The 12840-nt window shown below is 38.3% G+C and overlaps 2 protein-coding genes across 3 annotated transcripts; one reads left to right on the top strand and one right to left on the bottom strand.

Moving 5' to 3' along the window:
• The first annotated feature begins 182 nt into the window (after window positions 1-182).
• alg1 (ALG1 chitobiosyldiphosphodolichol beta-mannosyltransferase) lies at window positions 183-8339 on the top strand. Its single transcript, XM_050069571.1, has 13 exons — window positions 183-489; window positions 904-981; window positions 1096-1199; window positions 1513-1661; window positions 2122-2211; window positions 2589-2702; window positions 2996-3105; window positions 4219-4257; window positions 4350-4409; window positions 4501-4611; window positions 5989-6103; window positions 6579-6654; window positions 7850-8339. The coding sequence occupies exons 1-13, from the start codon at window positions 207-209 to the stop codon at window positions 7979-7981; spliced, it is 1461 nt and encodes a 486-aa protein (XP_049925528.1). The 5' UTR covers window positions 183-206; the 3' UTR covers window positions 7982-8339.
• eef2kmt (eukaryotic elongation factor 2 lysine methyltransferase) lies at window positions 8307-12387 on the bottom strand. 2 transcript variants are annotated; one of them, XM_050069574.1, is made up of 8 exons: window positions 12209-12387; window positions 11452-11514; window positions 11272-11352; window positions 10082-10183; window positions 9646-9779; window positions 9230-9474; window positions 8667-8816; window positions 8307-8446 (listed from the first exon to the last, which is right to left on the bottom strand). In XM_050069574.1, exons 1-8 carry the CDS (start codon window positions 12362-12364, stop codon window positions 8346-8348), a joined length of 1032 nt encoding a protein of 343 aa, XP_049925531.1. In that variant the 5' UTR covers window positions 12365-12387; the 3' UTR covers window positions 8307-8345. The 2 variants fall into 2 exon arrangements, with proteins under 2 accessions (XP_049925531.1, XP_049925532.1); XM_050069575.1 differs by having other exon boundaries at window positions 10082-10180.
• Between the last annotated feature and the right edge of the window lie 453 nt (window positions 12388-12840).

The raw sequence follows: 12840 nt of genomic DNA, 5'->3' as shown, positions 1-12840 counted from the left end.
GACACAAAAATATATATATATATATATATATATATATATATATATATATATATATATATATATATATATATATGCAAAAAAGATGTATGAGGACTGTACTTTTTCCTTTTGTGTACCCGAACGCATCATAAAGTCTGCTGCGGTCACTTTAAATATCTAGCTCCTCCTCCTTCACTGAGCCGCGTCATCACAAATCACAAACAAACATGGCGACGCGCAGCAGCTGCACGGCTTCCCTGACTGTTTTAACGTTAATTGTGGCGCTTTTATTTGCGCTCTACGCCTCAGGTTCAGGTTTAACGTGGCCGGTTGTGTCTCTGGTTGTTATTACTGCACTGGTGTCGCTGTGGTTGCGGCGGCGGGACGGCGGGACTGACCGGCGGGTGTGTGTGCTGGTGTTGGGGGATATCGGTCGCAGCCCTCGGATGCAGTATCACGCCTTGTCACTCAGCAAACACGGATATTATGTTACTTTTGTTGGGTTTCTAGGTAAGAGTGAAATCTCATACTGTCACTCATACACTCATATGTTTCCCTATATCAGAGTGTCTCACAAAAACTTCACTTGATGATGTTAATTAGTAAACTTAATTGATTACTATGTCACAGCAACGAAAGAAGTAAAAAACTACTAAACATTAGAATACTGAATACACTGAGTATCTAACAGTGGTGGAGGAAGTACTCAGATCTTCTACTCAAATAAACCTGTAAGAAATACTCTGCTACAAGTGAAAGTCCTGCACTGAAAATGTAAATGAAAGCAAGTATAATTAGGACAACGCAGACGTTAGAATCAAGTATTAAAAGTTCATAAAGTTGAGCAGTGCACACATAATAAGAGATGATCAAATGAAAACTCCACAGTGACGAATTTTATTCTTTGAAATGATCTCATTTTAGATACTAAACCTCATCAAGACGTGCTGAGAGAGGAGAAAATAAGCATAGCACCTATAACAGAAGTCAAAGGTGTTCGAGGTAACTGGAACCATGATGTTATTACTCTGTCTGTTTATAATTTTTTCCACGAGTGATGAAAAAGCCCAGAAAAGTAATGATGTTTAACACAAAATGCTGTCTTGCCTTTTTCAGTGGGACCAAAAATCCTGACATATGTGACAAAGGTGATCCTTCAGTGTCTCCAGCTTCTTTATGTGCTGCTGAACATGGAGACTCAGTCTCATATTCTGATGCAGGTACTGGAAAACTGTGATGTACAGTTTGTATCCATCGATGGATGGTATGCATTTGACTATTTACCAGCTGGCACATTTACAGAAATGTTGATTCATGTTTTTTTTTGTCCAAACTGTTAGTAATTGAAGGGTCACACTAGTGTTGCCATTTTATTTCTATTAAATGTTGTCTTATTTACTGCATATCTTATAGGTGCATATAACCTATGAGTACCTTCTTCTGTAATTAGTTTTATTAATTTTATAAACTGAATGTAACACCTTTTCTGTCCTGCTCCTCAGACTGATGTTATTGATTGCATTTGTATCCCAGAATCCCCCAGGCTTACCTGGCATCGCAGTGGCTTGGCTCGTGTGCATCCTGCGTGGCAGCAGATTCATCATCGACTGGCACAACTACGGCTACACCATTATGGCCCTTAGCCATGGCCAGACACATCCGGTGGTCCGACTGGCAAAGTGGTGAGTACTGTGTGAGGCTGGTGACGGCAGTTTACTGAACCTTTTAGATTTAGACTAATAATTAAAATTAAGCGCTGGTGACTACAGATGCTTCCAAGTTATTTATTGTCATACGCACAACAACTATAGATAAGCGGTCATTGGCAATGAAAGTCTTAGAACTCAGGCTCCCTCCAACAATGCTATTAAATATTTATTTGAGTTAAACATTAGCAAGCTCTCTTAATGTTTTTACTGTTTTTTTACTATTTTCATGTAATTCATGTTGATTGCGGTGAAGCCCAAAACAATTTTCCACATCGTGAATGATAGTTTCTGCCTAACCAACTTTTTTTTTTTAGATAAATTTGGGGTTTCTAGTGCTTAGTCTACAAGAAAAACATTCTTGAATTTGAAATGTAGTATAAATTCTGGGTTTCTAAAGTGTCCCTAAATGTTTTTTGTCCCTGTCTTCTTCCAGGTATGAACACTTCTTCGGCCCTCTGGCTACTCACAACCTGTGTGTTACCAACGCAATGAAGGATGACTTACAGAAAAACTGGGGCATCAAGTATGATTTGTCTTGCACTTGTTGTGTTATCTTTAAGAAAATAAAGATCTGAAGCCTCGCTAGCAGTGTGTAGAGAGGCTGTAATGTTCCTTACACCTGAGCAGTATGAAAGTTGAAGTACACAGGATATTTATTTTGGATTTTCGGCCCTTTTTTATGTTCAAAACTAAATAGAAAATTGGTGGTCATGCTAGATTTCTGATGAAGTCAAGCCACGCTTAGTAAACATTCCCCATAGGGACAATTTAACTATTCTTTGAGTCTCAACAGCATAGGAGCTGCTTTGGACCTAAACATGAGCTTTAAGATAAAAACTTGCTCTACCTCTCAGCCCATTTGACATTAAGGAAAGTGAAAACAGTTTTAACTGTTTGCAGGGCGAAGACTCTGTACGACAGACCAGCTTCCATCTTCAGAGAGACTCCACTGAAGCTGCAGCACGAGCTCTTCATGAGACTGGCCAACACTTATCCTCAGTTCCAGAGCAAAGGGTGAGAAACACTGCAGGAGCATTTCAGATCTGTTTTCTGTCTGTGTGTATCTTCAACTCTGCTGAACTTCTGTGGGTCCATCACTACAAACAAATGTATAGTTTAAAGCCACAGAGCTTAATCTCAAACTTTAGTCTAGATCCCAAAGTTTTCAGAGACAGGAACATGTGTACACTATAAGACACTTTTGTACATTTAAGGTAAAAGTCAGACTGTCAGTTAGCTGCTGTACTACACTGGTTTACCCTGAAGTACACACACTGCCTTGACTGAGCTGTTGTGTTTTTTCCCAGGTCTGAGGATGTGGACAGAACGGTGTTCACAGTTTGTGACCACACTGGTGATACGGTGACCTTGAGAGCGGAGCGACCGGCACTGCTGCTCAGCAGCACCAGCTGGACAGGTGAGAGGAGAACATGTTATGATGACTTACTGAGTAAACATACATGAAGATGCATTTTCAGTTAGATGAGCTACAAATTGATTATTGTGATGAACATTTTCAGTTTAGTATTTATTTTTCCTTATATATTATAAGATTATTTGTAACTGTGGATAAGAATAAATCATACTACTAATTCTCACAGGTCTGGATGAACATTTAGTGACTGGAAACCTCTGAGTTAGATGTTTGTTTTTTGCAGTTCTATAGGATAACAGCGCTTTTAAAAAAGGGAATAAAAGAGGAGGGAATTCTGTTCTTACAGTGAAGAACAAGCAAATGCAGCACAACAAGGCACAAAGCAGATTTCACCCATTTATTTTGTATGGGGCATTAGTGAATCGATTTGCAAGGCATTATGGGATAACGGGTATTGCGTCCAGCAGCGCAAACAAAAGGAAGGGATCAAAGTTTGCAAATGAGGGTGACAAATAAAAAAGTGAGGCTGTGCTATGTGCTTTAACAGAGCTGCAACAGTCAGTTAGTCCATCATCAAAAAATGATTCAGCGACTACTTTGATAATCAGTTAATTGTTTTGGTCAATTTTCAGCTTCTCAAATGTTCAGGATTTGATGGGGGTTTTTTTTCACCTACGAACTGAACATTTTGGGGTTTTGGACTGTCAGCAAACAAAACAAGTTATTGAAATAGATTACCTTGGGCTGTGGGATTTCTAATGTGACTTTATTTTGAGACGATCATTATTGTAGTTCCTGTTTTAATGGTCTGTTGCCTCGCACAAACAAAAAACAACATAGTTACTTGTAGAACATCATCACAAGATGTTTATTTAGATGAGCAAGTTACTCACCAGCTTGCTAATTATTCTGATGGTTTTGTTTGTAGAAATGTTTTTACATCCAACTTCAAACACTAAGTCGGACACTGTTTAATTTCAGCGTTCTAAAATCAGACATTTTAAAATCCAAAATAGTCTGTATTAAGGATGGGCAATAATATCTATATCCATCTGATATATATATCTCGGCATATCGGATATTGGCAAAAAATCCAATATCCTGCATCCCTAGTCTGTATGTTTCTAATTAAATAAATGTCCCTTCTCCCCACAGAGGATGAAGACTTCTCCGTCCTACTGAAGGCTCTTGAAGGTACGAGAGGTTTTAAACTGCTGCTGTTAAACACAGGGAATAAAACATGATACTTTGTGTTTCATTACTTCTCACCTGATTGTTCTCAACAGAGTATGAAGGTTTCGTTAAAGGAGGAGCTTCATTACCACAGTTAGTCTGTGTGATCACAGGTAACCCTCTGCTGCCTCACTGTTCATCCTAATGTCTCATTTCAAAAGAGGTTTCACTCGAGTGAGTGTGTGTGTGTTTGTATGTGTGCAGGTAAAGGTCCTCAGAAGGAACACTACAAGAAGCTGATTGACTCTCTGCATTTAGATCATGTGAAGATCTGCACTCCCTGGCTGGAGGCAGAAGATTATCCAGTCTTATTAGGTAAGAATAATGAACATTACATATCATATTTACTGTGTGTGCTTGTGTTAAGCTCCTCTCAGAGCTGCACCTCTTCACATGAATGTGAAGGCAATTTAATGTTGGGCTCATGTTTGAATAAGCACCCAAGACATCTGACAAGGTCAGACATTTCTGTACAAGTTTAATCATGACTCAGGTCTGAGCTGAATGTTTTCAGACTAACAAAGTCTAAAGCAGCCCAGAGATTAAGAGCTGCATGATAAATTTACCACTCAACAATCATCTCTTATACACAAATAAAGTAAACTCAGTTAAATAAACCATGAAACACCACAAATGAGTCAGTTTTAATGTTTTTGTCTTAAATTATTACATACAAATATTTATTGTGCTTGCGACGTGTAACAGTTGAGAAAATAAAAAGCTCATACAAGCACAGTCATGATAAGAACAACAGACTTTCATCTATATTTTCAATTTTTATTCTTGCAAACTGGGTGAAATTATTAATATTCAACAAAAATCTTAATATACAGCATGTGAGCAGATTCTATGTCTCTGCACTGTCAGACATTTACAAAACAGGCATCAAATATTAAATTATTAAACTAATTAATGAAGAAATCAATGAGCATTAGCAATTTATAATTGATTAGTGGTCACAAACAATCTCTACTTCACACTTAAAAAAAAGACACTTGAATATGACACTTTAAGCCCTGTGATGTGAATTTTCAACAATTTTCTAACTTGCTATGGACAAATAATTCATTGGTTAATTGAGAAAACAATCAGCATATTAATCTGTATTATAGAAGAATGTGAGTTGCAGCCTTAGGGAGCTCATTAGGGAGAAGCAAGAGCGTCCAACATCAAAATAAGTTTTAAAATGTATCTGTGCAGCAGCCTGAAAATGAATAGAAACAACCCGTCTTCCTTTATATCACTGTAGTGTGTGCACACAATATGTATTTCTACATGTGGTCCTGCCATGTCTGCTTTTGGCTGTAACATAACAGACAGCTGGGTGTATATCTGACTGAAAGAAGGCATTACTTTCATAGATAGATGAAGCCAGCTGTGTTGCGCAGTACATGTCTGAAAAAGGCTTTACAGTATTATGGTGTTCAATGTGTCCCAGTGAAGGTCAGACTGTGTTTAACCTCCTGATTCAATAAGTAATTTCCCTTTCTCACATATATTCTCAATCAGCTATTTACAGCAGATCAGCTTAACATGATTACATATGTAAAATACCACAAATAATTACAAAGAAAATGAGCTAAATCATCCTGTACCTTAAAGCTGGAGGAGCTTTAAGACGTTTACACATTCACACAGCTGCCTCAGAATGGAAAGAAGACAGTACAATATGTCATATGTTTGTGTTGTCAGGTTCAGCAGATCTGGGTGTTTGTCTCCACAAGTCATCCAGCGGTCTGGATCTCCCCATGAAGGTGGTGGACATGTTCGGCTGCTGCCTACCCGTCTGTGCTATCCACTTTAACTGGTGAGCTCCACCCAGGCTGTCTGATTTACATTTTACACACAGCCTTTTCAATCAATAACTTAATCGGTCCCCAGTGGGGTAGTTGGTTTGCAGTAGCAGATTACAATTGTCACTCATAAAATAAAGGGTATTGTGAGATATGATCAGTACGGCAGCTCGTCAGGGACACCTACAGAGCTTTTAGTCTTTTGGTCTTAACTGTTTTTCATTAGGGAGGGTCCATTTGTTGCACTTGTTTATCAACATTCACATTGCTGCATTCTTAGTAGATTATAAATGATCTGAGTCAAAAGAACTCAGAAATAAACTCTGAAAATTATTCAAGTGTTCTATGTTTGATGATGGATCAGTGTTGACATTAAAAATCCCTGGAGACTCTTGGAGCAAACATATCTTTGAAAAGCTGATTTAATAAAAAAAAACTTCCATGTGTATTTGTATTGAAGCTAACGTGACGGTCTCTTATTTTCCTCAGTTTACACGAGCTGGTGAAGCACGAGGAGAACGGATTGATATTCAGAGACTCTCAGGAGCTCGCACAGCAGCTCAAGGTGAGAGGAATGCCTGCATGTACCCAAAATACAGACACATAAATATGTGCTGTGCGTGAAAACCTGAATCCTGTTTTCCCATGTTTTTGTGTCTGATTGAATAATGGGAACAACAGTTTTCAAAATCAACCCAGTACTGAGTGAGAGGGCACAAAATGCACATTGGAAAATGGGTCCAGTTTGAAAACTACTTAAATTATTGTTTAAGGTACGATAAAAGGACATTCAGTATGTTTTAGCTAAAAGATTTAGTGCCTGACTTTTGGACAAGATTTGATTCATAGCTTTCAACACAGACATAGTGTGGTGTAACTTAACACCAGGCTGAAAAGTAGTATTTCACTGCCCTATCTGGTTAAGGGATTCAAGCCCCTTTCAACTCAGTAGTGAGCTCTGTTCCACCTGTAACCACATCCCTCAGTGATGTCGCTGTGTCCTCGAGTTCACCTGTAAATCACTGCAGCAAGGTAAGTCATTAAAAAACAATGTCAGCAAAAATGAGATTTTCAGGGGGTGTTAAGTTACTCTTAAACACCTGACAGAGTAATTCAGACAGGATTTATACTGATCAGAGTGGATCTGCAGTTCTGCATTTCACACTCGTTATAGTATTTTTCAATTTCATTCTTTCAGGTTTGTTAAAATCCTTCTGAACATAAAATGCTATACTCCTGATTGTGACCCCTATTTAGTTTATCAGAGCATCACAACACAGTGTATGTTCATCACTAAATTTTAGGCATTGATGCTTTTTAAAATTACTTTTTTTGCACATTATATAAATAGAAACAAGAAAAAAAATAGCAATTGTGCAAAGTCAGTATTGAAATGATGCTGAGTTAGTATGTTTTATGACAACCTTTATTTATTGAATATGCCATTTTACTACAAATATAAACAAGAGAAAATGACTGTTCTTCGCTGCACCAGTTTACGGTTTTTGTTCTGCATCAACCTCAAAATTTGTTTTTATTAAAGACAACCATATTGACATCACGTATACGTGTATGTTTAATCATTTCAGAGCTACAGCGGTAGAGGTATAAAATACTGTAGCTCTTGTTTTTAAAGGACGTTAGTGTTGTTAATAAATTCTATTTAGATCATTTAGGACCTTTCAGAGATCTGCTGTGTCCCTGTCTTCACTCTTTAAACTTCTTTTAAATGGTTATGATTTGCATTTGTGTGTTTTCAGTCTCTCCTGTCAGAGTTTCCCAGTTCAGAGGGCAGACTGGGAGTGTTCAGGAGGAACCTTCACACCAGCAGAGGGCAGAGCTGGGACGACAACTGGGACCAGAATGTCCTGCCTCTGCTCACTGCTCCCTGATAAACCCCAGGTTAAGACCAGAGAGGGACTTTTAATGACCAATACCAATATTTTTAGACTATAATGCATCTAACGTTTGAGGTGAAGCGTTATTATCACGTTAGGAGTGTGTGACAAACCAACAGAAAATGACTTGACGGGGAAAAATGGCAGAGAAGTCATGTTAGAATATTTGGGATGAAAGACAGTAGGTGAATCTTTTGTTTTGATGTCTCGTTACATGAAGGTAGAGGATTAGATCTGAATCTAAAAACTTTTCATTCCAGTGTTGTTGTTTTTTCTACTTAAGAGCACTTGAATGTATAAAGGACTCTTTGATACAATGTACATTTGTAAATAAAATCTTTATTGTGCTACAGTTGTGTCACCTGTACAGTTTGATCATTTCTATAGCAGAGCCTCGGTTGTAAGGGAACACGTGGCTGACGGCTTCTGTGATCACATGATGGCTGATTCCTGCTTTTTCTGTCAAAACAGAACAAACACAGTCAGTTAACGGGAAAGGTTATCAATAAGTGTAAATAATATAACAGCCTAATCCATTAAGACAGGCAATTTGTTTAGCTAATATCTTTGGCTTCACATTAGTCTTAAGACTTGTGTAAGAGCAGTACGGAGAGGGATTTTAAGACAGATCTTCGTGCGGTTAAACTCAAGACATCTGTAAGAACGAAACCTCTCTTACCGAGCTGCTGCTTAAAGCCGCTGTACGTCTCCTGGTTTCTGATGGTGGAGCAGATGAGGACCTCAGGGGGGACATCAGGAGACGAACACCTCAAGATCTTGGACAGCAGCTTCACCAGACTTTTTACAACGTCAGGGTCATACACCACATCTGCAGCACAAGGAAGAAACATCTGCATCTAGTTTTCATTGTTCACACAGTTGAGGTAAGAGGCTGACTGTATGTTCTCTGTGGAGTTTACTGAGGTCACCAAACTTCACTTTATGGAATACCACAGTTGTATATATGTTAAAAAAAAAAAAAAAAATGAACAGGGAATGGGAGGGCTGCAGACAAACACTTCTGAGAAGAGGTCTTGTCAGTAGGGCTGCACAATTAATTGAAATATTATCAAAATCACAATATGGCCTAGTGAAATGTCCAAATCACAGGAGCTGCAATTATTTGATGAAAGGTGTCACCACTCAAAACGTAACTGCTTTGGTTTAGTCTGAGTTTTTTTCAAACAAATCTCTGATATTGATCATTTAGAACTGCTCAAACTGATAAGACTGAACTCTGACCTGCAGCAATGACGGTGTCAGCCCCGATTTGTTTGATCTGTTCCTCTGTCACTGTCGTCCAGTCCATCTCCTCCACAGCGACTGTAGGAGACGTCTGCTCAGTCAGACCGTTCAGGTGGACGTTGTCTCTCAGCTTCTGCAGGACTTTGTGGTGACAGTCACTGAAGATGTATCTGTTTGGACTGCAGGAGCGACAGATGGTGATGCCCATCAACCCCACACCGCTGCCCAGCTCCAGGACTGTCCTACAGACCGGAAGAGAAGGAAGGAAAGGGAACAGATTTATAAAGAGTTAAAGGATGCAGTAATAAAAAGTAGAAATTTGAATCTTGGAGGGCTCAGGCCTTTTTCATTGAATATTATTTTTTTCTTTTGTAGCTAAATTCCTTCTCGTGGTGGTTTTAGGGTCTGGATACCTGCCAGTGAAGGCCTGCTGGTGATCCAGAGCCCACTCTGCCAGGTAGAGAGCAGCCTCCCAGGTCACCAGACCAGTGGTCCCCTCTGAGATCAGAGCTACATTTTCCAGCAGGCTGACAGCATCTCCACTGGGCTGCAGGACAAAACCCAACACAGAGATGTTAATGTCAGAAGGGACAGCATACAACTGCTTTTTTTTTTTTTTTCAAATTGTCTCTATGACATTTTAGATCCCCGTCCAGAACTGAGCAAGTGATGTCCAAGGCTGTTGACACTCATTTAAGATCAGAACAGCTTTATAGCTTTAAAAATCATCCTCTGAGGAAATACATCTTTGTGATTATTTTCAGAAAGCCACAACAAATAAGACAGTCATCTGCACTATGAGAAGCCTGGTTGTAATCCAGTGAGTGATGTTTGCAGCAGGTCTGGTACCAGTAAGTAGTTTTTGTAACATTCAGTCGCATCTTCGGCTCCCACCACTTCAGCCAGCGCGTCGTACAGCTCGTCCAGAGGATCACAGCCTGCAGCCTCCTGCTGAGGAGAGACGACACAAGAGAACTGTTACTTTGGTCACCAAATTTGTTGCTGTGTTACTGGTGTGATGTCCGCCCAACACTTCAGTCCAGAGTGAAATATCTCAGCAGCTCCCTGATGGTCATGCAACTTTGTACAGACATTCATGGTTCTCTGAGGATGAATCCTACCAACTCTGGTGATTTACAGACTTTTCATCCAGTGCCATCTGCAGGTCAAAGTTTCTAATTGTCCCACACTTCAGTTAAAGGCGGGACACCTTTAAAATATTGTCAACTAAACAAAAATGCTCTTTAACAAAACATGATGCATTAGTAGTGCCAGTATTATGAAGTTGTACACTACACTTCCTACTGCCCCGCATTCCCCCACCTCATTTGAAAGGGTTGTGAACATTGTGTGGATACTGACAACAGATTAAATACAACACTTCATACAGTGCCAGTTTTAATGTTTGCTCTTAATTTTTATCTGCTAATATCTGAAATCAATCAAGTACAAAACCATGTCAGTGTTTGCCAGATCTTGTGGGAGTTTGTTGCACAGACAGGGACAGGTCTCAAGCAAAGGTAATATTCTACTGATCTGCCAGGACCTACTGCTAGTCTCCTAAAGGGACAGGGCACTGGCAAAACCCACGTGACACAGTTACAGGAAGTGAGATGTCTCCTTTCTGGACTGAATCTCCATTAGCCTCAGCTGTACTTTAAGATTAATGCTTACTTGCATGCCAACATGCTGTCATTAGCACATAAGCAAAACTTAAAGGAATAATTTGCCATATGCACATTTGAAGAGTTTTAGTTCTATACATTTAACAGAAAAAAAATAACCGAGTGATTAATTAATAACATAATTAGAAGATTACCTGAACATGAATGTAAGCTGTAGCCCTAAATGAGTGAATGATGAATTCACTTGCGTTCTATTAAGGAAGTTATTCTGGAAATCACAACAGCTTTTAAACTAAACTAAACTAAACTAACTGAAATAAGTCTCGGGGCTTATTTTTCCTATAATTAATAAAATACTGTGTTATTTCCTGGAAACTATAAAGTTGTTCAGAGACACAATGACAGTCCACCAACCCGTCTGATGATCTCAGAGAGGAACAGCTTCCTGTATCTGACTGATGGTGGAAATTTCCGGCACAAAGAGTGAAGACATGTCTGTGAAAAACACAAAAGATGCATTACTGTGTATTTTATTGATAACTGCTAACGATTCTAAGATTGTGACAGGTTTGTTTGCAGGTTTGTTTGACTTACCTGTTTTAGGATGTCAGAAATCAGGTCTGATGATTTGTTGCTTTCAAGATCTTTTTCTAAAAACTGAAAAGCAGAAATGATCAATTAGAATTCTGAAGTAGTTTAAAGCATTTAATGAGAACCATTTGCTGATATATTAATCTAAAGATTAGTTTTTGAACTCAAAAATGTCCCATTTTCTTAGAATTACAGATTAAATCTCACTAGGCCTATTTGTATTGTCTTTCAGAATCCCACCCTTTATTATCAGCATTTTACCTTTAATCTTAGAATAAAATAATTTTAATGTCAGAATCCCTTTTCAACAGGCCACAAGACCTGGTGCAGATGTGCCAATCACAAATATTTCATGGCTCCTTTGCATACATTCATCTACTCTCTTTACTATTTCACAGAACATTAATGGAGACTGGTAATGAATTTGGCAGGTATTTACATATATTTATAATTTTCCAAATTTAAATATTTATCAAGATTATTTAAAACTGAATTCGACCTCTTTACATGCACATTCAAGCCATAAAACTTTAAAGTCAATCTGGGGTCTTCTGAACTGATGGTTGAGATCATTCATTAATGTGTATGCAGCAGAGTCCGCTGATCTGTGAAATAATTTCACTTATATTTTTACACTGAGTATGTTTACAGCTGAGCAAATCACGTATACACATATTTGAATGGAGGTTGTCGTGACATTTGCTCCACACGATGCATGTAAACAGAAAAAATAAACCCTCCAGCAGCCGGTCATACTCACAGTCCAGGGAAATGTAACCAGACGACTCATTGCGAAAAACGATACTTGAAAGTCCCGTAAAATATCCGTCTTATTAACTCTGTTTCTGTCTGAAGTTTGGTTCTGCTTTGAATGATCCATGTTCAACGTGTTCGTGTTTACTTCCCGTTTACCCATAATGCATTTCGATTGTTTCTTCCGGACCTGCTGGGTAGTGTAGTTTTTTTAATTTCAATTAGTTTCATGTAGACTTCACGTCAGTATAAAACATGCAGTAAATAGTTTAATCACGGTATTAATGCATAAAATAAAACAGAATACAAGAAAATATTTAAATAAAGTAATCACATCAAACTGAATAATATATAAGAACAAAATGTAGGTTACACAAAGCAGCAGTACCCCATTGAATAAAAAGAAGACACATGTATATATATGTATATATATATAAACTTATGAAATATTGATAAAATTAAACAATTTCAATAGGGTAAAGGGAAGCTAACTGAGTGTAGTTTTAAAATCAGTTCTAAAGCACATGGACAGCCAGTGTAAATACATGCAAGAGGGAGTCACATGTTCTCTTTTAATTAAGGGAGGAAAGACAGTAACAATGTTTTAATCATGTTTTGTTTGAACACAAAGCAACAATA

The sequence above is a fragment of the Epinephelus moara genome, chromosome 18, assembly GCF_006386435.1.
Source record: "Epinephelus moara isolate mb chromosome 18, YSFRI_EMoa_1.0, whole genome shotgun sequence".
NCBI classification, from domain to species: Eukaryota; Metazoa; Chordata; class Actinopteri; order Perciformes; family Serranidae; genus Epinephelus; species Epinephelus moara.
Note: the sequence above shows the minus strand (reverse complement) of the source record. Positions and strands in the feature narration are given on the sequence as shown.